The sequence below is a fragment of the Danio rerio genome, chromosome 19 (genome assembly GCF_052040795.2).
Source record: "Danio rerio strain M-AB ecotype USA chromosome 19, GRCz13ab, whole genome shotgun sequence".
In the NCBI taxonomy this organism is placed as follows: domain Eukaryota; kingdom Metazoa; phylum Chordata; class Actinopteri; order Cypriniformes; family Danionidae; genus Danio; species Danio rerio.
In genome coordinates, this window is record NC_141039.2 from 24,125,838 (window position 1) to 24,151,442 (window position 25,605).

Genomic DNA, 25,605 nt, shown 5'->3' on the forward strand with positions numbered 1-25,605 from the left:
CGTGCTTGTCACAGCCATAGCCTTCATGTAGACAAACAGCTCAGTGACAAACAAGAATGAAACTACAGTAAGAACTTTCACAACCGTTATTTGATATCTTTGTTTTGGAGTTAATTTAAGCCTTTTTGAAGAGATGAGTCACACACAATGTCGTTATAAAGTTCGATCGCGTGCAAGCGTGCACGTGTGCGCAAACACACACACACACACACACACACACACACACACACACACACACACACACACACCTTAGCTTTGCACTGTTTTTGCATGACACGCATGTTTTTGACAGGGTACACATAAATATCCACTACTGTATAAATATCTGTAATGTTAATTAACAAAATAAACCTGATTGAAGTCCACAAATAGGGATTGAAGCATCTTCTTTCAAAATTTTATTGACGCTATGTGGCTGTGTCGATGAATTATGTAGCAATTTTACTGACTTTATTACAAACATGCAATGTTTTAAAAATGTTTGAGCTTGTAAAACTAATTCTTGATCACATTTGATGATCATTGATGATCACAGAGAGCTGAACAGATATTTTAGTCCCGGTTGTTTTGCACATGTCCTGTTTTGTGTTTATGATTACTATGGAGATTTGTTTATACATGGATGTATCAGTTCGGTGAGTGGGGACACCACACTCCTACGTCAAGTTGCGGTTGGCCTCAAAATGGAAGGGATTTGGATCCTATTTTAACGTCAGGAAATTAAAAAAAGTCTTATCACTCAGATATGACAGTGGACACACTATACCTACACACAGTTCTGTCCAAACAGCTTACAAAAGATTTTCATCATAGGTGCCCTTTAAGTATGTGTTTAAGTGTGCCTTTGAAGTGTTGGATGTAAATTCATAATAACTTAATGTGTTAACTGTAATGTGTATGTTTGTTTGTTTGTTTTTTTTTGTTTTGTTTTGTTTTTTTTCTGACAGGAAAAGCAATATTGAAATATGGAAAAATATGAATGAAAATATTTAAAATAAACAAATAAACCTTAGCATAAATCTACATCTAGATTTTAAAACTTACATAGCTTATACTTTCTACTGTAATGAGCATTATCATAACTATTTAATAGGCTGGGTAAATTTATTCAGTAACTATTTTTATGACAGTTTTCTATAGACCTTATTCTTTATGCATAAGTCGGTGGAGCCATTGGAATCTTTTTGGCTCAAGACCTCCGGTCTCATTCACTCTAGATGTTAAAAATAGCTCGTTATGCTGCTTGATGTTGTAAGCTGATGTTTTTTTATTATATTATTCTACTTTTTATGCATGCATTGTAAAAAAGTCTGGGTTGCCTTAAATATTCAAGCTGAATTATATTAACCTTATGAGTCCACTGAACTTAAAGAATGTTAAATTGACTTAAACCAGCTTGTGTAACTTATAAAATTAAGTTAGAACATGATTGACTTGTTTTAATAAGTTACAATGACCTAAAAACATATGCGGTCAGGACAAATTAATTAATTGTTTAAAGTGTAGTCATGTTTGGAGTGCAAATATTTTGATATATGATATATTGAATATGATTTCTAGTAATTTCTCCCATAGACAACTGATTCAAAAAGTATTTGCAAAAACTAGCTCACTTCTGCATTACAGAATAAGGACAATATAGATCACTGGGATTAGGCCTTTGATGATGGAGGATACAACCCAGGGTCATTGGAAATATGCGCCCAGGGCTAGATTTTTGAGAACCGAAAAATATATTCCTGGACTACGTTTTCATTCTGTTTTAGTTTTCACAATTCCACCAGAAGCCGCTTTGTACATTTTTGTACAATCTCAAATACGTCACTGGAAGCATGTTTTTCTTCATACATGCGATTTCTTGTAAATCCATCAGAGGCCAGTGTGCAGTATTGGAGAAAGTTACTTTAGAAAGTAATGCATTACAAAATCCAGTTACTCTACAAATTGCGTTACTTGGTTACTTTTTATTGTAAGTAATGTTATGTTACCTTTAAAATACTTCTGGGTTGCGTCTTCTGACCTGTCTGAGATTTGATCTCTTTCAGAACTTTACTTACTAACACACTGTATAACCTTCATTTACCTTTAAAAAAAAAAAAGAAAGAAAAAAATTTATGTAGGATAATGTTATATTTGGAGAACTTCCTGACCCAAGCTATTTATGCTGTATAGATCAATGAAAGTTTAACCCTCTGGGGTCTGAGGGTGTTTTGGACATGCACTGATATTTGTGTTGTTTTCAGTAACTTAAAAACATATTAATGGCTAAAGTGTATTTAGAGTGTATTTAGTGTATTCATGGCTAAAGATCATGAACACTGTAAACAGCCCAAGTTAGGCTACAATAATACCTAAGCAGCATGTTTGTATGTGTTTGTGTTTTTGAGAAAGAAATGTTTATGCGTGGTTAGTGAAAAACTAAAATTTTGAAGTCACTGAAACAAGGCCGTGAAACACACATAGAACATTTGTGCACAAGAATGATGATAAAGACCTGCATAATGAGCTGCATAATGAACCATCAGACAGGTACAGTATGTAACTAGGAGGGAAGAGTTTCAAGAAGGAAAGTTTATATACTTTTTTGTTTGCAGTTTAAAATATTTAAAATATATTAATCACACAAAATAACTGGAGATAATTTTGTGAGAGTCAGTACACTCTATAAAACTCTGCAACCTTTATAAACGTACACATAGCATATCTACTGATTTATATATGTATATAAATGAAGAGTTTAGTTGCAAAATGAGATATTTCCATTTTGAGAAATGTTGGTTATTTGACATTATTATTTAAGACATCAACAGTCAATTTCATTCACAATTTTATACATTAAAGTATTACTTGAGCTCCTTGAAGTCCAGGAACACAATATTCTTCAAACCCAGGATATTTTTTATTTAACTTTATGTCTATAAATAGTTTATAAATAAGTAAAAAAAACATGCCAAAATGCAACATATTATCTTAACATTGTCAAACATCTTAAATTGGTTAAAAAAACAATACATCATAATATATGGAACAGTATATACAAAGTTTGAATTATAATAACACGATTCTGAGTTAGTTTTGGTAATCTCATATTAGAGCAATGTTATTTAAAAGAATGATAATTAATCCATATTAACAAAAATAACTGTGAGCAAAAGAAAGCAGGTGAAAAACACACCATGTGCGATAATGAAATCTTTTAAACAGTCGCTAGCATCACAGCAGCTTTTGGCGCAAATGATCATCCTCTCATTCGGTATTCAAAGTAATTATTTAAAGAATAAACTTACAAAAGACACTTAGAAATCTCTTGCAGACAGGTATCTTGTGATGAGGAGGGGCGCAGGAAAAAGGCAGTATTTCACTGTAACCCCTGGCCTTCTTCTTGACATCAGCGGAGACTCACAGACGCAGGATTATTTGATCCTGGTCCACTTTTGTAGCGTTTTTATACATTTTTTGTGACGTTGAAGGCTACATCTTCATCTAACAGTTTGTCGGCATGACACAGACCAGCACCACTGACCAAACTCGGAGCACTTCTTGTCTACTTTAGTTCCTTTGCCACTGGTCCTTTAACTTTGTTGTTTTCACATCTGGATTTACATATGAAGCGCGCTTACTGAGAGGCGGGACCACTCTGCTGTAATGAGGCGATATAGGAGAATCCGTACCAGTCCTTACTTTTATACGGATTACATAAAAAGAGATCATTTGTTTTCAACTTGAATTGGTTAATGCAAAAGTACACATATCAAGCTTTATATAGATATCATAAATCATCATCTTTGTTGACTATTTGTCGAGTTTCCTTTCATTTTATTGACGTGTTTTTCTGACCACAGTCGGCTCGCACCTTAGACGCTTGTAATAACAATGCCTCGTGGGCGTGGTCGCATTAAAACTAATCAGATCAGACTGAGAAACTAGACATAGCGTTGATTTCATACTGATTACTTTATCAAACAATGTTTGTTTTCAACATGCATAGCTGCGTTTAAGAGTAGACACTTTAAGCTTTCTAGAAATACATGTCTCATCTGTTTGCGTTTTGTATTCGCGGAGTTTCAGCGCATTTTACTGACGCGTTTCTAAAAGCAGTTCACGGAGAGAGAAAAGACAGAATGCCTACACTGTTTGTTTTCCTTATTTTGCAAAAGCACACATGTTTGTTGTTGTTGTGAGTGTACACAACAAATAGTAAACACATAACAGATTCGATTGATGTATTGATCTTATCTGTACGATCAAAACTGAAAGTGTAATTTAAGTTCATTTCAGCAGTTTGACGACACCACAGGTCAAAACGCGTATACGCGGTCTGTGTATGCAATGTGTTTTTGTGTCCATTCAAATAATCCTCTTCACCTTTTCTTCAATGCAAATAGGAATGTGAATTTTCTTTAAAATAATGGAAATTTTCGATCGTAGAAATGTAAGGCTCTGCCGTCTTCATATCTGTCTGTGTGCAGGATTTAATGAGACTACGTTAATTTTACTTCAACAATTAAAAAAAAAAAGTTTAGTAACTAAACTTAAATGTAACTTGTGTTAACTTTTTTTAAAGTAACTCAAAAATTATTACTTAATTTTTAAAAGTAATGCATAACTTTACTCGTTACTTAGAAAGTAATATTATTACCTAACTCGTGTTGTAATGCGTTACCTCCAACACTGCCAATGTTTATGTTTTCAGTGCATGTCCATGAGAGAGGCTACTCGGCTTGTTATCATGCATGAAATATCAACTTGATATTGACTAAACCACCCTCCATGTATCCATTGTATCCAAAATGTATCCATTATGTTCACTGATGCACATATTTCTGGGTTCTCAGAAATGTATTTCTAGGCACATTTTCCCAAAGAGCCTGTGTTGCGTTTGAATCAACAGGATATAGGGTTGGTTACCAACAAAAAAAAAACAGATAAGAACAGAGATTTCAGTGGCTCGATCATTTTTGGCACTTAAAGAATTTAGTCTTTGATGTTATTAGTACTGAACTGTTTAGTGTCTTTGCATTGGGTCAGCTGGCTTAGGTTGTATTGAGGATTTTTAATGTAAATATAATGCGTACTTTTATACTCTAAACTTTTAGTTGGGTTTGAAATACCCTACTGTTAATTTTGTGCTTAAAAATATATATTTTTTCAATATAAAAATCAAGGCATTTGTTACTATTTAAAAGTAGTGATTTGGTTCAGATATTGTAAAAAAAAAATCAGTATAGGCTCATTCTGAAAACGTGGCCCTATAATACCTGTCAACGCTCCCGTTTTTCGCTGGATATTTTTTACAGTTACATCCCACTATCATCCCGTAAAGGTATTTTCTTGTATTTCTACCGTATTTTCAGTCTTTTTTCTTACGGGTGGCAAATAAACATTATAGAGCCGAGCTTCCCTATACCACCACCAAGGGATGCCCCTTGCTCTTAAATATGAGTCTGTTCTGTGCTTTCGCTTTGTTTAGGCGAGAAAACCCTTTGAAATAAATATAAAACGGTGGAATTTCCTTCCTTTTTATTACAGGTGCTGTCTCCCCTTTATATGCAATACTCAAAACAGTCATATAGTGGTGCATGACTGTCAGCTGACGCGCTCCATTGTGATGAATAGACACAGCTTCCCAAACGGATTCTCTACACACAATTTGAAGCGATTTGAAGGTCTGGGTATTGGGTGCGTGTTTAAACAGACATATACACATGATAAAATTAATAACAGGAATCCCTTATTGTGGGCATATCCCTTATTTTCACATCCCAATGTTGACAGGTATGGGCCCTATATACATTTCTGGATATCTAGCTAGCAGCTGACTGCTTACCTCCGTATGGATGGCTTTTCCGCTGTTACCAGTTTGTCCAGTGGCTCGCAGCATACGTTGGTGGATTTGAGATGCAGAGAGGAGTTGATTGTGATGATGGGGTTCAAGTCTGGTGAAGAACAGATCCAAAAAGCAGGTAAGGAAAGAACAAAAACCAAGAAAATAAAGTAAACAAGTAAATAACAGGGTTAGAATATGGTAAGATATAAAAAATGTGGTAAAAATTAGGAGGCTTTTTTCTAGATTGCTTTTCAAAACACTGTTAGTTGGATTTAGGGAAGTTGGTGATCGCTGGTTAATTGGTGCTTTTTAAAACACTATCAGTTGGGTTTAGAGCAGGGGGTCGCTCAGTTAATCAGGTCAGTTAATCAGTCAGTCAGTCAGTAGGTCAAAAGCAGCCACTGGCGGATTTATTACGAAAAGAGCAGGTGTGAATCAACTGTAGGGTATATCGAATCCAACTAAAAGTTCAGAGTATGAAAGTCTAAAGAGTATAAAAGGCACTCGCGAAATTTGAGATCTCAAAAAGCGTACATGGCAGCCTCTAGTGGATTCACAAAAGCTGCAAAAAAAAAAAAAAAAAAAAGCAATAGCATCTGCATGCAGCCTTTGCAATGCAAGCTGAGATTGCAACGCTCAGAAATGCAAAGTCAGACATAATGCACTTAATGGAGCTAGTGACGTCCCTGTGAGGGGTAGGGCTAGGGGTGGGGTTAGGTGAGCGCATTAAAAAGCATTGGATGCAGCTCAGATTGCATCTGCACCCAGTCTGCAGTCAGACCCCTATTCAAAATACATAGCTCCTGGGAAATATTTGATGCTCTCCAGAAATGTATATAGGGGTACATTTTTAGAATAAGCCTGGGTTGAAAAAATACTAAATAAATACAATGATACCCAACACTGATTGCCAGGATGAGAGAGAAGCCAGTATAGATGGAAGAATAAGTATCACACCACTGGCTTCAAGAGGTGCACTAGCAAGTGAAACTAGAGTCTGCATCCTTGTTAGTACACTTGCTGCTCAGAGGAAGGGCAAGGGTTACATAAGCAGTCAATTTTATGGAGATAATAAAGTAAGCAGGTGAAGATTGCAATGGTTTGATGATGTGATGTGTATTTCTGAAATAAAGTGTTTTGGTTTACATTTATTATGGGTTTATTCTCTTTAACTGCTTTTTTTGCTAGATCTAGCAATACAAATGACTCAAGACACGCTTCATCAACAACTATTTGTTCAGTTCGGTGCAAGGAATTTTTGTACATTCACTACCTGCATTTTTCTGCTGTTAATTCGATTGTAAAAAGCGAATGTCACTCTCGTAAATGACTGAACTGTGTGTACAGAACAGGATTAAGCAATAAAAGGTGAACTGACAAACCGAGGGACTGAGCAGCAGTGAAGACGTGACCATTGTTGAGCCATACTTGTTTGTGACACCAATCTATCAAAGGCATCCTAAGATCAACATCGATCCAGTGCGGGTGTCTGCTTCTATCCCATTATCAAAGCACTCTTACTGTACCAGAGTGGAGGGGATTACGCAGCGCAGACTAGATAGAAAAGCCCTCGCTGGCACCCCTTGGCCTCTTCAGGGACACTTGGTGGGGGGACAAAAAAACGTGCTTTTGTTCCCTCAGACAAAAATTAATTACTATTTTAATAACAGAGCCAGACTTGCTGAAAATCGGCTTAGAGAAATGGTGATGTAATGATCGCTGGAGAGGAGTTTTGTAAGGGGCATTCAGGGGGCTGCCTCGAGGGCCCTCCAAAATCTCTATTTGCCACATTGAAAAAGTGCACAAATCAAAGTGATCTGCGGGGAAAATGAAAGCCACACAGTAGGTTTGAGAAACCCAGGCTCATTGTACAAATTCCTGCGTGTCGTTGTGACATCTGCACGCAGTGTGTGCTCCTTTACATCTCGCATGGCCTCGCACACTTCAGATTGTGCAGCTGAAAGAAATCAAGTGTGTTGAAATTTCACAAATGCAAATAAATTTTTCCGCTTATCCCCATTTCAAGCGCTCGGGCTTCGAGCTGGCCCGCCGAGTCTGCCGAGAACAAGAGGGAAAGTGATAAGCTCGTTTTTGATGAGCAACATTTCAATTTGCATGTGAACACACACGAATGGTGTTCTCTCTCTCCTGTTTTCCCTCCCTCGCTCTCTATTTTCTCTCCCACTCTCTCTCTCTCTTCCTGCCCCTTTCCCCTGACCGTGATTAATACACACATGTTGTACAAAGGGCTCCTTGTTAGCTTAATGGCAAGGCCTAAATGGAGACTTATATTTCCAGGATTATATCTGTATTCAATTGCAAATGATTTTTTGGGGGGACTTTTAATACCCTGCTCTCTTGTCTATGAATAATAGTATCATTTAAATGTAGCAGACACCTGGTGCAGGGAGGGGGGAGCTCAAGGCACCGAGTCTGGCTGGGCACTACTGCCAACTTCCCTCTTTCCCAGCCTTGCCTTATCCCCAACGACCAGCCTCCGATTTCACTGCCTTACCTTCAAATGCCATGCACTTGAAACTTTATTCTCCCTTCGGTAAAAAACGCAGGCTCTCCTGAAAGGGATGGAGAAGGGGGGGGGGGGGGAGAAAAAAAGGCTGAAGAGATTTAAGAGAGGGAGGAAAGAAATTCTTATCAATCTTTTCTTAGATTTGGGGAAAAGTCATCTGAAGGAGCCGTGTAGCGTTTCAAGGGACCCTTCCAATTAAATACTTAAAAAAAGCTACAATAACAGAAGCCTCTCCTATACTCAGCGGAGACATTAATGCTCTTTTGTTGATTTATTGTACATTACCTTCTGAGGCCGAAGAGAAACAGGGGGTACTTTAGACGGGGGGCCATTTGTATGCGCCCCGCGTCCGTCCCGCGCACAATCCGGCCTGTATTGCGTTTTGCAAATTTATACCAGGATGTTGGTTTAGAGTGTTTCCCTTGAAAAAAAGGGAAAGTTTTTCAAGTAAGTGTCTGCTTTCATGAGCACAAGTGACTGAAGCTTACAAACAAAGCTTTGTTTTAAAACTCACAGATGTATGGACGGAGCATGCCTTTGTCCTCCAATCCTGCAGATTTTTATTTAATTTTTTTATCCTGTACGCGGAGAAAACAGATAAAAAAAACTTAAAATAGTGGTGAGATATTAACCTAAACTTTTCTAGGGTTATATTATCCACTGTACAGCAAACAAATATTTGAAATAATTGAAATAATTGCAGTTCATTTTGGATGAAACAACTGAAAGCATTTACTATAAAAAAAATTTTGAGCGTTAAAAAATTGTATAAATCACAGCAGAAAACAAAGGTTTTGGCTGATATCCCTTTTATTACCCCACCAAGAAAAAAAATTGGATTGCATTTCTTAACGGGCTATATACACACAGAATTTTATTTTTTTAAGTCAGGCAGCCCAAGGGCTTCATTCCTTTACAAAATTGTCATTTTTAAGATTTTATTTCTTGAAAAATTAGCGATCTTCTCTGCCTTTTCTCTGCCTTCTAGATATACAATAAAAAGTGGGTCTCAGATTCGACAAGAAGCACTCCATTAAATTCCATTTCCGCCTGCCATGCCTTTAAAATATGACAGTTTATTTTACCCCAGTATTTTCAATGGAATTCCTGCGCTAGCCTTTTGCTACTGATGTACTTTCATCTCGTTTTATGCTTGAACAACTAAATAAATGCTTACGTCTATTTAATTGAATGTTTTGTAACTACATTACAACAACGATGCTGTAAGAACAACCTTTATCTATGCATAGAGCCATTCCTAATGTTCCAAGTTAACACACTCAATGCATCTTTTTTTTCAACACATCCCATCATTTCTAAAATATCAGCCCCCACCAAATGGTTGATATGTCAGTCTAGCGTAAAAGTACCGTCATTAATAAAATGTTTAATACATGAAGTGTAAGAGCAATTTATTTTTTTAAATATTCTATATTTGAAATACTTAATCACCTTTATTTTATTAAGCATGACATAAAATATTTTAGATTTCTCATTTAACATGTTTTCTTTTTTTCTTTTTTTACAATAAAACCAAAATCAGGTGTAGTAGTGCAATAAGATTAAGTTTGTTAGATTTTTTTTGTAAACTAACAACTCTGTGTGTGTGTATGTGTATGTGTGTGCGTGTGTGTGTGTGTGTGTGTGTGTGTGTGTGTGTGTGTGTGTGTGTGTGTGTGTGTGTGTGTGTGTGTGCATGCGTGCGTGCATGCGTGTGTGCGTGCGTGTGTGTGTGTGTGTGTGAAAGCCGTTATTTAAAACAGTCATTCTTTGAATTAATTTAATAGTCATTATTTAAAACAGTAAAAACATGGTCAACCATTTGGTAGAGCGGCAGTCAAGGGATATCAACACATTCACACACTTTCTTCCTCAAAACTCAAAAGTTTTTTCAGAGTCCGTTAGCTGCTATGCAAACAGCATGTGTTGGGTCTCAGCTTGCCAACGCTTCTTTTGTTGTGTCTAGACTACAGGAAATGCAAAATTGCATTTGTTTACAACCGTTAGGAAGTCAAAGCCAAGGCAACGATTAAAGAGCTGCTCCCAGGAAAAAAAAAAGAAGGAAAGAAAGGCTTGAACACGTAGCACAGATTTTCTTAAAAGAGAAAGGAATATACGAAGAGGGGCTGCCTCATAAAAACATCTGTAAATCTTATCGCACTGAGCTTCATTGTTCTTATTCACCGTCCTGACATTTGCTCCTGAAGCTTGTAAGTGCTGCTGTTTTCAGATCTAATCTTGAATCAGTCATTCTCTCAGCTTTCTTAATGAGTCACATAAGGATGTGAGGGGAGGAAGTCGATCCCTAACCAGAAATTTCAGGTTACCACAGTAGTAGCCTTCACTTCAATTTTTTGTCTATTTTAAGAATGTTCTTCCACGATGTGCGGATTACGGCCTGTCATCTTTTACACCACCGCCTGCTTCCATTTGTTTGTTCAAGCTCCCTGACCATGTCTCACATATGGGACTTTACGTTTTTCACCCTTTGGGAAAATAACAGTGAATGACGGTGGCCTTGTTCTGTGTTAACGGTGCAGTGAGATATGTGTCTTCTCTGTGGCGTGAGAATTAGTTGATATTACTGCGTTTCAACCCATTCAATGTCAGACCAGACAGACGGCAAACATACACTGTTGACTGACTGCGTCTTTGTATTTTACACTGTCTGGTGCTTATTCTGTGTATTCGCTAAAGTAGCTATGTTTTATTTTAATTGTCAAGGTTTCATTTGGACACTCGTGCATGCTGCAAAATATCAAAGTAAGTAGCAAGAAACGATGCCAGACATTTTTCTCAGAACTGACTTCACTTTTTCTCTACAAGTTCTGCAATGACTTATAAATAACTGGTCTCGAGATCATTTTTACTGGATGTATGAATTCGGTTCCTCTTGAGTTCACTAAGGTGTCCAAGCAGAATTGCCACAGGTGTAGTTCATCACATTTACTTTATACATAATTATCTTTAAATACCAGTCCCTTCAGGATTTCTTTTCTCTGAATTTTGCAGCCTAAAATGACTGATTTTACTGCTGCTTTTCTTAAAATTTATGGCAATATTTTGCTGTAAAAAATTATATCACAGACAAAAGTCTTTATTTTATATTTATGACTCCTAAACCCAGACACCGGGTTCTATAACTTAAATTCAAAGGATACCGTATGTTTAAAAAAAATCTTGTATCCATATAAATTGTGTATGCACAACAGTTTAAAGATTAAAATCCACTAAAGCATGCACTAAATGCACAGGTAGTCTCTCATGAAGGCCATCCCAGTAAAATAAATAAATAAAAGAGTTGTTGTTTTTACATACAGTTGATGTCAAAATTATTCACACTCCTGTGATTTATTTTTTATTTTATTTTTTTGCAATTTCAGTGCATTTTATTGTATTTAGGTCTAAAATATATATTATATATATATTAAATATTTAAATATTTCCCAAATTATGTTTAACAGAGAAAATAATCTTTTACTGTATTTCCTCTAAAATGTTTTTTTTTTCTTTGTATTTTAGCTAGAATAAAATAAGTTTTACATAAAAAAAATAAATTTTAAAAATTAAGGTTAATATTATTAGCCCCACTAAGCAATATTTATTTTTTTTCAATTGTCTATAGAACAAACTATCAATATCGCAGTAATATTTGTCGGTAAATGCGACATTGTTTTTTGCCTCATATTTAACGTGCGATGTAACAGACCAGCGTATATACTGGTATATACTGCCACCTAAGATCAATATGTGAGAAATCATGGCTTCCACAAATCCACAAGGCCTTTGTTTCGGGTGAATCGGTGTGAATCGGTGTTGTCATAGAAAGTGTCTAGAACCCAAATTTGCAGGAAATCCGTGGCATTTCAGAAAAAAATGTGACATTTGCAAAATTTTGCAGAGTTTGCTTGATTTTGCGACAAATTCAGTGATCACAAAATTACAAAAATCCTGGAGGGACTGAAATACATACAGTTGTATTGTAATATAAAAAGATTCATTCATTTTTTTTTTTTTTCCATTTATTAATCAGGGTTGGCCACAGTGGAATGAACCGCCAACTTATCCAGCATATGCTTTACGCAGCGCATGCCCTTCCAAAATGAAAAAAAAAAAAGTTGTTGTTATTTTTACATACAGTTGAGGTAAAAATTATTAGCACTCCTGGGATTTTTATTTATTTATTTTGTTCTTTTTTAAATATTTCCCTAATTATGTTTAACAGAGCAAATCATTTTTTACAGTTTTTTCTATAATATGTTTTCTTCTGGAGAAAATTTTATTAAACTTATTATTACTCAATATTATTAGCCCCCATTAATTAATTATTTTTTTAATTATCTACAGAACAAACCTTCAATATCGCAGTAATATTTGTGGGTAAATGTGACTTTGTATGTTTACTCATATTTAACGTGCGCTGTTAGAGACGAGCGTAAATGTATATACTGACACCTATGATCATGATGTGTGTAGAATCATGGCTTAGCGAGGGTTGTTTGCGTCCACGGGGCCTTTGTTTCGGGTAAATCAATGTCGTGATGACATGATAGTAAGTGTCTAGACCCCAAATTTGCAAAAAATCTGCAGCATTCCAGAAATAATGCAAGATCCGCAAAATTTTGCAGTTTGCTTGATTTTGTAATAAATTCAGCAATCACAAAATTTCTAAATCCTGGAGGGACTGAAATACATACAGTTGTATTGTAATATAAAAAGATTCATTCATTCATTTTTTTTTTCAACTTAGTCCCTTTATTAATCACAGTGGAATGAACCGCCAACTTGTCCAGCATTTGTTTGATGCAGCGGATACCCTTCCAAAATTAAAAGAGTTGTTGTTTTTACATACAGTTGAAGTCAAAATTATTCACCCTCCTGTGATTTATTTATTATATATATATATATATATATATATATATATATATATATATATATATATATATATATATATATATATATATATATATATATATATATATTTTTTTTTTTTTTTTTTTTTTTTTTTTTTTTATATATTTCACAAAGTATGTTTAACAGAGCAAATTTTTTTTAACATTTTCACTGTATTTCCTATAATGTGTTTTCTTCTGGAAAATAAATAAACTTTGTTTTATTTCAGCTAGAATAAAAGCAGTTTCACATAAAAAAAATAAAAATATATATATTTTAAGGTCATTAGACTATTAGCCTCCATTACGCAATATTTATGTTTTCGATTGTCTAAAGATTAAACCATTATTATTGCAGTAATATTTGTGGGTAAATGTGACTTTGTATGTTTTCTCATATTTAACGTGCGCTGTCTTCTTCTGGTTTCATTTTGAGTTACAGACCAGTGTAAATGTATATGCTGCCACCTACAATCATGATGGGTGTAAAATCATGGCTGAGCAAGGGTTGTTTGCGTCCACATGGCCACTTTTTTTTAGTCTTCTTGATTTCTCAAATTCAGCGGTCGCAAAATCCTGAAGGGATATATATATATATATATATATATATATATATGTATATATATATATATATATATATATATATATATATATATATATATATATATATATATATATATATATATATATATATATATATATATATATATATAAAAACAACAAGTGTGCTTGTTATGTTTTTTTAAAATAAATGACTTTTCTTTTGAAATTCCTTCATATTGCTTCATTTTTTCTACTTTTTTGTTTTCCCTTTTAAATGTATATTTAATTTTAAAAATAATTTGTTTTGTTTTTCATAGCATTTTAATTACTATATCTAATTTTAGTTGACCATAATGAAACATAGTTAAACCTGATTGATGATGTTATTGGTTGTTGTTGTTGTTATTGTTATTAATAATAACAATAAATAAATACTATAATTAAAATAGGGCAACACCGTGGCGCAGTAGGTAGTACTGTTGCCTCACAGCAGGAAGGTCACTAGTTTGAGCCTCGGCTGGGTCAGTTGGTGTTTCTGTGTGGAGTTTGCATGTTCTCCCTGTGTTCACATGGGTTTCCTCCGAGTGCTCCGGTTTCCCCCCTCAGTCCAAAGACATGCGATACAGGTGTATGAATGTTTCCTAGAGATGGGTGAAACATATGCCTCATTTGTAAGTCGCTTTGGACAAAAGCATCTGCTAAATGACTAAATGTAAATGTAAATGTAAGTTGGCTGTTTATTCCACTGTGGCGGCCCTGGATAAATAAAGGGACTGAGCTGAAAAGAAAATGAATGAATGAATAATTGAATGAATGAATGAATGAATGAATGAATGAATGAATGAATGAATGAATGAATAATTAAAATAATACTACTTATGTTTTTCATTATTACTTCTACTACTACTTCTACTACTATAATAATAATAATAATAATAATAATAATAATAATAATAATAATAATATTTATAATAATAATAACAATAATCATCATCATCAGCATCATCTTCATTATTATTATTATTATTATTTTTTATTTTTTTTTTATTAATGTTTTTCTGCACTTAAAAATCTGAATCATATTGCACATGCAAGATGTACAGTGAACCAAGGATTTGAATCTGAAACACTTCCATTTTTAGAGTCTCTTTCTCATTCAGAGAAAGCCGTTCCTCAGTTTATGCACATAATGGTGCACAGAGGAAAACAGGAAGTGCCCTGAGTGACCTATAACAACAGCTGATTTAAAGCTATTTTTATCTACTTTTAAGCAAAGCCTTTATGCTTTATATTGGTTCACCAGACCTCAAAAGTGTGATACAAACAACATGTATTCCTTACACTAAAAATATGCCAATAACGTCCAATTGGGGAAGATCTTGTGCCAGTAATGAGGTAATCTCAGGTCTTCTTCCATCAGAGACATGTATGGTGACTTTTTTGCGGTTTGCCTCAAGCGTCTGTTTAAGACATGGAGAGGAAGTCACTATTTCAGAGAGTTTACACAGATGGAGCCCACTCTTCAGTCAACACTCACATAAAAAATCGAGCAAAGACTTGCTTTTTCTTTTCATTTCAGTGTACACAGATGCTTAAGGAGACAAAGAGGTGCCTCGGTTTGTTATTAACAAGCAAACACCAGTTCATAGATGATAAAATACCACAGATGATTACTTTTTTTCTTATATATACACCCCATAAATTTAAACAACACAAGCTGGAAATTATTGAAATCCCTTTTTTACATTGTAAAACAAGTTAACTGTTTAACCTATTTAAAAAAAAAAATAGTTCAACTGGTTACACCAAAAGCAAAAGCTTTTACTACTTTTATTACTACATTTTACAATGTATAGCATTATTTAGATATTGCACACCATTTTAGATTTGTAAACTGGACTGACACAGTTTCAATTTACTAGAACTTCAATGTCAAACTGCTTTGACACATTGTAAAAGCGCTATAGAAATAAAGATGAATTTCACTATCCTGGAGGCTCTTTGAAGTTATACTGAAATGTACACATTGTTGATTTTATTGCTATTATAACTAATCACATATGGATTAACGATTCAGATTAACAAATAAAAGCTTTCGTCAGGCATATTTATAAAACAAAAATTATTTGATTATATTTTAAAGGGATAGTTCACACAAAAAAAAACTTTAATCACTATTTACTTACCCTTACAGTGCTCATCATAATTGAGTAGACCCCATTTTGAAAATGAATATTTTTTATTCATTTCTCAGTGAATATAGGCACTGTATTTTGGTGCATTTAAACAAAACAGATTTATTAAACAGATATATGTATTTAACTAATATTTTAGTCACCAAACATATTTAGAAATTGAAAGATAATACAATTTTATTCAAAAAAATTACAACCCACAAAATTTTAACTAAATCTTTCAATTAGTTTTTCTTCTCTTGATTTTTCCTTTTTTATCAACATTATCATTTTGTTAGATAAGCTCCAGATTTGGCTTCAGTACTGACTAAATTAATGTATATGCACGAATATAATACTGTATAGCTTACTATTAAAAACATCTATTTAAAAGGAAGATTTGTAAGGGGTTTACTTATATAAGCTGAGCACTGTACGTGATTCCAAACCTTTATGAGTTTCTTTTTTCTGTTGAACACACACAAACACACGCATAGATACTTTGACGAAAGCTGTAAATTTATTCTTTAAACAGAAGAAACTCATAGAGGTGTGAAAATAATAAAATGTGAGTAAATTATAAGAGAACTTTCCTATTTTTAATAGGAAGCTATACAATATTATATTTGTGCATACTTTAGATTAGTCAGTACTGAAGCCAAATCTGGAGCTTACACTGTAAAAAAAAAAAAGAAAAAAGAAAAATCTGTACACTGTAAAAATGGCCGTGATTTCAACGGTAAAAAAAACTGTAAAAATGCTACAGTACAAATCCGTAACCTGGTTAACGGTATGTTTTCTTAATATATACAGCGAATAACCGTAAATTAACTTTCCCAGAATTCTCTGCATGGCACATCACTTTTTATGCATTTTGTTGACATTAATATGGATCTTTTTAGTTGTTTCCCCATCAGTTATGTACATTATAGATTTATGTTACATCTAATGTTGATAAACAATGTTTATTTTATGACTTTAATTTTATGCGTGTTACCATACTGGTGTTTAGTAGCTGTGTGAATGACTCTGAGCACTTTCTACATGCTGATACTCTTTTCTACTTGTGCGAAAAGTTGATTGTGATGAGCATTGGCTCATTATGTAACTTCCTCATCACCACCTGCATATGGATGTGCTAACGTGTCTAACTGAATAACAAAAGATGTGTAGATGTTGGTCATTCAAAATTCAGACATATTATCTCTATAAATTAATAAAATACGGTAGTTTATCGTAAAAATGAGAAATTACTTTTACGGTTTATATTATGTTTTACGGTAAAGTACTGGCTACCACAGCTGCCATTTTTTTACTGTAAATTTTACGGATTTATTTTTTACAGTGTAATTTAACGGTTTCTTTCCGGCTGCATATATAGCAGCCATTAAATTACAGAAATTTACAGTAAAATAATGGACATTAAATTATAGAAATTTACTTTAATTTAAACTTCAGGTAAACTTCTGTAATTCAACCTCTGTTATTTTACAGTAAAGTTTTGTAATTTAATGGCCGTTATTTTGCGTTTTTTTTTTTTTTCGGCACCCCAGCTGCAGAAAATAAATCATAAAATTATGGATTTTTTTACAGTGTATCTAAAAAAAAAATAACTTCCAATAATGGTGTAAAAAAACTAGTACAGCCAAATTTGTTGTAGAAAAATATTAAATATAAGTTCTTAAAAAAGAGAGAAAAAATCTAGACAAGCAAAAAATAAAAATTGTTGAAATTTTGTAGGTTGTAATTTTTTTTTTGCAATATTTTCTTGAATTTAAATGTATTATCTTTCAATTTCTAAATATGTTTGGTGACTAAAATATTATTTTAATAATTATATCTGTTTAATAAGTCTGTTTTATTTAAATCCAACTAAATACATTGCATATATTCACTAAGAAATTGATAAAAATTTTCATTTTCAAAACGGGGTGTTCAATGTATTTTACAATTTACAGTTTACATAAACATATCTCAAATGCTGAATCACAATGGAATATAATTTCACCCACATTTTGGACCACCAAATTTATTTAACACATTTTACTTGGACTTAATGTGTTATTTATTTTTTATGAATAAGTTATAAATAAGTTTTGTTCATTTAATTTGATGGTAACACCAAATTGGGAAAAATAAAATAAATTGAAATAACTTAATACACTGTTAAAAAATGGCCGTGATTTCAACAGTAAAAAACTGTAAAAATGCTACAGTACAAATCCGTAACATGGTTAACGATATGTTTCCTTTATATAAACGGCAAATAACCGTAAATTTACTTTCCCAGAATTCTCTGCATGGCACATCACTTTTTATGCATTTTGTTGACATTAATATGAATCTTTTTAGTTGTTTACCCATCAGTTATGTACTTTAGAGATTTATGTTACATCTAATGTTGATAAACAATGTTTATTTCATGACTTTAATTGTATGCATGTTACCATACTGGTGTTTAGAAGCTGTGTGAATGACACTGACCAACTTCTATATGCTGATACTCTTTTCTGCTTTTGGGAAAAGTTGATTGTGATGAGCATTGGCTCATTTTGTAACTTCCTCATCACCTCCTGCATATGGATGTGCTAACGTGTCTAACTGAATAACAAAAGATGTGTAGATGTTGGTCATTCAAAAGTACAGACATATTACCTCTATAAATTACTAAAATACGGTAGTTTTACGTAAAAATGAGAAATTACTTTCACGGTTTATATCATGTTTTTTACGGTAAAGTACTGGCTATCACAGCTGCCATTTTTTTACTGTAAATTTTACGGATTTATTTTTTACAGTGTATTGTTAAAGGGTTAGTTCACCCAAAACTGAAAATGTTGTCATCTCTTAATCATCCTTTACTTGTCACAAATCTTTTTGTATTAGTTTTATTTCTGTAAAACACACAAGTCATTTTAAAAAATGGAAGGTTGAAAACCTATAACCATTGACATCTATTAGTTTTTTTCTATAATGAAAGTCAATGGTTACAGGTTCTCAAAATTTTTCAATATATCTTCTTTTGAGCTTAACAAAAAAAGGAAATTAATGAAGTTTTGGAACCACTTGAGAGTAAGTAAATGGTGAAAAAAACAATAGCCTGAAATCTCCCTTTAAGTTGTAACAAGCTGACAAAATTTTTTTAAGCTGATCAAGTGGTTTATGTTATTCAGTGCAGGTAGCCTTATTTAGATCTCATTATAGCCGATTTTTTTAAACTGCAACTTTCAGGTCAGCATGAATTTTGCTATTAAACACAAGTTGCCTTTCTTTCTTTTAAATGAGCGCCTCTTGGTTTACTGAACTTTTGTCAGAGGTTTTATAGCAGAAAGGCTGGGAGACTCACATAAGAGGTGACTCATAAACCACGCACACACGTCCGCTAGTCACTGTCTGTTTATTTCTGACGGTTCTTTACAATCGTTAACTGTAAATGTCACAAGCATCTGTGATCTAAGGCCAGTGGCACGCAAGAGATTGTGCCATTAATTTCTTTTACTTTGTCAAGACGGTGACAGTCATGGCCCCGAGCACCTTTGCGCTAACCTTTAGTTTATGCATTCAAAGGACTATTCAATGGCAACAGGCTTAAGTCAAAGCCACTAGATGACGGATGATCATGCTAACCTGGTTTTGCGTCTCTCTCAGCATGTTCAGGGAAACAGCTTCCTAATCGTTATCTTGTCCCCAGCCTCCAACTGAGAGAGTAATTTTGGACATGGAAGGTTAGATGTCCTCCCATATGCTCCTTTATTGAGCTGTCAGTGAGGTTTGACTTACAGAAAGCGGTTTTGTCACAGTAATGATAATGGATGTAAGAATATATCCAAAGCTCTGCATTAAGATTAAGTAAAAAAAAAAAAAAAAAAGGGATCGCAATTAATGAAAGCGTGTTTGTGTTACAGTTACCGTCATTTCTACATTGTTGATTTTAGTACTATTAAAACCAGTATGGGTCAATATTCTTTTTTTTTTTTGGTCTGTATCTAGGTCAAGATGGAAAGGGGTTTATATACAAAACAAAATCCTTTCAAGCATTTTTCAAACAAGAATCATTTGATAAAATAATAAAAAGACGTTGTCAATTTATAAAATAATTTTATTTACCAATAATAGTGCAGACCCAAAAAATATTCATTTATTTTTATTAAATGCTAAATCACAATGAAATTAAATTTCACTTTTATTATGGGTCATCAAAGTCCACATTTTACTTGGATTTAATGTTTTATTTATTATAGTTATAACTACAGTTATAAATATAGTTATAAATACATTTTGTTGATTTAATTTGATGGAATTGCCAAAATTGGACAGATAACAGTAATAAAATAAGTTGAACTTAATATTGTTAAAGGGTCAGTTCACCCAAAACTGAAAATTTTGTCATCATTTAATTACCCTTCACTGTATCTGAATCAAGATATAAAGGGGGTTATATACAAAATAAAATCTTGTCACGCAAATTTAAAACAAGAATCATTTGATGACAGTAAAAGGTGTATTAAATTTATAAATTATTCATTTATTTTGACTTATTTTTTTTTTATATAAATTACTGAAACACAATGAAATAAAATTTTTGCTATATTATGGGCCACATTTTACTTAGATTTAACATGCTATTTAGTTCTATAAATAAGTTATAAATACATTTTGTTCATTTAATTTGATGGAAACACCAAAATAGGACAGATAACACTAATAAAACAAGTTAAAAAATATCTTAATATGGTCACACTTTATTTTAATGGTCCATTTGTTGAATTCAAGTTACATTGCATCTACATGCCAACTAATTCTCATTAGATTATCAGTAGACTGTTAGGTTGGGGTTTGGGTTGGGGTTAGTGCAAGTTGACATGTGCTTGCAAAGTTTCTCATAGTCAGTTAAATATCTGATATTAAGCAGACAATATACTAATAGTCAAATGGACCATCAAAAAAAAATGTTACCCTTAAAATTGTTAAAGGTTAGTTCACCCAAAACTGAAAATTTTGTCATAATTTAATCACTCTTCATTTGTCAGAAGATTGTTTGAATTTCTTTTATTTCTGTCGAACACATAAAGTCAAGATGGAAAGGGGATTATATAAAAAAATAAAATCTTGTCAGGCATTTTAAAAACAATAATCATTTGATGACATGTTAAAAGACATATTCAACTATTAATAAACTATTTTAATTTACTAACAATAGTGCAGAACCTACAATATTCATTTATTTAGATTTATTTTATTCATTTTATTTAGTCTTTATCCTTTGTCATTTTAGTCTTTATCCTTTTTTTATTTTATTTACATTTCTGGACTGTATATAAATATATATAATATTTTTTTATTTTTTATTAATTTTTTTTTTTGCAGAATCACAATGGAACATAATTTCACCCATATTGTGACATTTATATTTTCACCATATTTTACATGTTTTAAATGCTTAACTTTAAACTAAATCAATGAATCCAGGGAGACTAAAAGTAAAAAAGTAAAGATATAAAAAAGTAAAAATAATATACTGATTTTTAAAAAAAAAAAAAAATTTTAATAGTATTATTATTGTAAAAAGCAGTTAAGCATTTTGTGCTGAAGTATTTGAAATACTTCTGTCAAAATCAGCGGAATCGTAACCAATATCCAGAAAGACATTTTGTCACATGACAACAAGAAAACAAAAACTTTTTTTTTTTTTTTGTATTTACATTTTTGTAGACTTTACATAAAAATTTCTATTTTGCAGAATCACAATGAAACTTAATTTCACCCATTATTTGATAATTATATTTTCTTTGTATATTTTACTTGTTTTAAACATTTTTATTAAATTTTAACAGTTTTAAGTTTAAACTGAATCAATGAATCTAGGTAGTCTAAAATATTTTTTAAATAAATATGATTTTTTTTTAATAGTATAATAATTTTTAAAAGCAGTTAGGTGTTTTGTGCTAAAGTGTCATATTTAAAATACTTCTTTACTGTCAAAATCAGCGGAATTTTTACCAATATCCAGGAAGACTTTTTTGTCACATGACAACAAGAAAGCAACAAACCAGGAAACTACATCACAAAAAAAAGACCTGTAGACCTTAATAACAATCATTAAAAAAAATAATTTTAAAAGATTTATTATCTCACACATCCTTATATGTCATCAGCTCCTAAACATTTAATATGTGCACTCTAAGGTAAAGAAGCTTTCAACTTCAGTATTAACAATAAGAAGATATATGCCCTTCCCAACATATTCCCCTAAGAACCCTTAGTGTACGTTGCATTATTAAAAATTGATCTACTAACTAACGTACAGATATTACATTTGTCTAAAATATGTCCTGCATAATTCTAAATCACCTAACAGACATGTCCAGCATTAGTTTTACCTTTGGATTAGATTTCGGATCCTATGTCAGAAGATACTTCCTGTGAAGCGTTCAAAGAATCAGAGCTGATGGAGATTAAACTCATTCGTTACATGCTTTTCCTCTATAGCATGCCAATAAATGCTAATAGCAGGGTCTGTTCTTTTTCAGGTCATAAATGTAAGTAAATTACTTTGCGCCTGAAGTCTTCCCTCTGCCATCTCAGGCTGCACACACTTGCAGCCAGTAATTAACTACTGTTTTTACTGGCTTTACTCTTGTTTTTGCTCGTTATTCCCTGGAGAACATAGAATACATAATATCCTGTTTGTGCCTAAAATTTGCTGTCTTTCATAAAAATAGTCTGTTGTCATGACGACTTGTGTTAACAGAACTGCAACATCTTCTTTGCACGGTTGTTTAGAAAGCAAAAAACTTTGTGTACGTATTCAGCGAAGCACTTCTGCAGAAGTGTTTGTAAATGACCATAAGTATGGGGGTGAAATCCTTCCATGTGGTTGATATCAAGAGACATTGCAAAAAAAAACTAAAAAAAAAAAACACAAATACTGATTTCTATAGTATTTTGTTAAATATATACACTGTAAGTGATAAAAGAACACCCCTTCATGGCAGAATTGGATTTTGAACATGATCTCTGTTATTCAAATTGAGAAGGACTAGCACCATAAGAGAATTTGGCTAACTGGGGTCAATTTCTTGATTTTTTGAGAAATATACAACTCAAGTGTAACCCAATGATCCTCTTGAGGTTTATGATATATACTTTTTCTAGGTTTGACTGCTCTGTTTACAAAAAAAAACAAAAAAACAAAGGAACATGAGCTGTGAGATTGTGTCTCTAATGTCTGAAAATGTTTAATTGTCTTAAATGTAAAACAAAATAAAATAAAAATAAGCAGTGCAAATATTGATTTATATCGTTTTTTTTTTTTTTTTTTTACAAATATATAATTCAAGTCCAACTCTATGATCCTTCTAAGGTTTATGCTAAATAATTTTTTTTTGGTTGTATGTTTGTTACTAAGATTAAAAACTGAAAACAAATTATAAAAAATGTAATTAAAAGGAACATGTACAGGTCTATATTGGTTCCTCAGTGGTACATATTAGTACCTAAAATATAAAAAAGGTGTATCTCTTTTTTTTTTTTTTTTTTTGCGAATATACCTTTGAGATTTTAAAAAACATTTGTTTAGTTTCAAATGTATACCTTATGAAAAGGTACAGCCCAATGAAAAACATAAGTAGCTTTATTTCTTGAGTGTGTTTGATTTTCTCAGATGCAAAACGGGGACATTTTCTAGTTTAGTGGTCAAAATAGCATTAAATCTCACTTTTAAAAAAAATTTACATTATGTTTAATTGTTATTATTTTTTAAATATAATATACCAATAAAATGGGACTGTCCCAGCAAAACAGGAACATCTGGTCACTCTAGGGGAAAGCACAAGTTAGATACAGTCAGATACAATACTGTATCACGGTACCGTCAAGGGACCCCGTATCTCACGGCTGAAAACGTTTATTTCGCCTTAGATGTATCAGGTCCACCTGGCCTCACAATAGACCCTGACTCACCCCTCATACATTGAGATTCAGTTTCTTTTCCCAGCTCAAGTCTCTCCCGCTAATGTCAATCACAGCCTTTATTGGTGGAAGCGGACCTGACACCCCGGACCTCATGTGAAACCATGGCCGACAGGAGGCAATAAGCCGGAGAATAGCAGCCATCTCAAAGTAGTCCTCCATTTAGCAAGTGCTTTTTTTGCTCTCTTTGCTCCAGTCCTGCATTAAAGATAGAGAAGAGAAATCAATAGAGGTTCACAGCATTAGATAAAAGTCGCAGACTTGAGAAGCAGCCGCGTTAGATGTGGTAAATTAAACCAATCAGAAATTTCCAGAGGCCCTCGGCACATAGAACAGTGCTATCTCACATCTGTCCATCTCACTGCCCCGTCTCTGCTTTGTTTGTTCTTCATGTAGTTTCGCCCTGACACTTCATTTGTTGATCTATCTGTGATGATGTGCTTTATACTCGGAGTCAAACCCTCTTCATCGTGTTTAGAGTAGGGAAAGATGTTTTTTAGCTGTGGGATATGTTCTTGGTTAAAAAGCTGCAGTCAGGGCTAAAAGGAACAGAGAAATAGCATGGACCATGAAAAGATTCTAAACATGACTTTCTTTTAATGGACAGAAAATGATAAATCTCAGTAAACACAGACTTGGATGGAATTTTTCTATTTTTTTACGGTTGAAAACAATTCTTGAATTGCGAGCTTGAACTGACACGCTGTTTTTTTCTGCACTGAATGAGACAGGCAATTATTTTCAATTAAAACTTAAAACGTGCATCATAAAAAATGCAAAGCTATAATCTGTGATTACCAGGTGATGTAGAGGAGAAAAAGTCATGATTAGCTCATTTAAATCCGGCTTGTCTTATTTTTATGAAAGCAGATGGGAAATGAGGAGAAAATAAAACAAAAAGACAATTAAAAAACTGCACAAGCAAAAATAAACAAATAAAATCCCCGTAGGAAGAAACGTTAAGGATTCCATATGCAGAATTGTTAATATTTTGTCCTTCAAGGTGCTCGTCTTCATCTGATCACTTTGTTTCTTTTTAAAATGCCTGTTTCCTAATCCTACACTGCATGGATAACAGAAAAAGGCTGGGATAACAGCAGCAGTTTTAAAGACTTCCCTTGGGGGTGGATTTTGACAATTCCCACCACTTTGTAATTTTATTGATAATGAAGAGGATGGCGAGGAAGGGACTTTTGATTTTTGCCAGAAAAGCTAGTTAAGGACAATCAATAGTACATCATTGGGAGAGTTTTGTGATAAAAGCCCTCGGTTACCCTGGCAATCCATCACTTGGCCATACAGATAGGTCAAACGAAATTATATTGCGCTTATCTCTCTACACCAGAAGAGTAACAGAGACGCCGATCAATAGGCTTATATATTGTTCTACTTGTGTTGTAATGGAAATGATGTATCGCTGATTTAGAGCCCTTTGGCCGCTATACACCAGCGATACTGGTCAGATGTGAATGTTGTCTGATCCCATGAGAGCAGCTCAATATCATGATAGACACATAACTGAAGTTTACTTGCTCCTCCACCATGGATCACAAAATGAGAGATTATTGGTCACTTATGAAAAAGTTTCATAACACATGTGAAGATATGCAAAAGGTGAGCAGAAAAAAAGGCAGGTCCATTCACTGATGTCCTAGTGGTCGTGTAATGCAA

At 33.2% G+C, this 25,605-nt stretch overlaps 1 protein-coding gene across 9 annotated transcripts in view; it reads right to left on the reverse strand.

The window, feature by feature from the left end:
- The window catches only part of LOC147832549 (uncharacterized), a 98,095-nt gene that overhangs the window by 71,923 nt on the left and 567 nt on the right, over positions 1-25,605 (reverse strand). For 4 of the 9 annotated variants that reach the window (XR_015516750.1, XR_015516751.1, XM_087295792.1 and 1 more), the window contains exons 2-5: positions 23,926-24,132; positions 8,869-8,932; positions 8,640-8,775; positions 5,828-5,936 (exon numbers count right to left, since the gene is read on the reverse strand). Coding sequence is in view for 5 of the 9 variants with exons in the window: in XM_087295792.1 (XP_087151918.1) it covers positions 5,828-5,936; positions 8,640-8,775; positions 8,869-8,887 (264 nt within the window). In the remaining 4 variants the exon portion in view is untranslated. Of the gene's footprint in view, positions 1-5,827; positions 5,937-8,639; positions 8,776-8,868; positions 8,933-15,130; positions 15,250-23,925; positions 24,133-25,605 lie in introns of all 9 variants that reach the window. The other 5 variants (XM_087295793.1, XM_087295796.1, XR_015516753.1 and 2 more) reach the window with 3 other exon arrangements.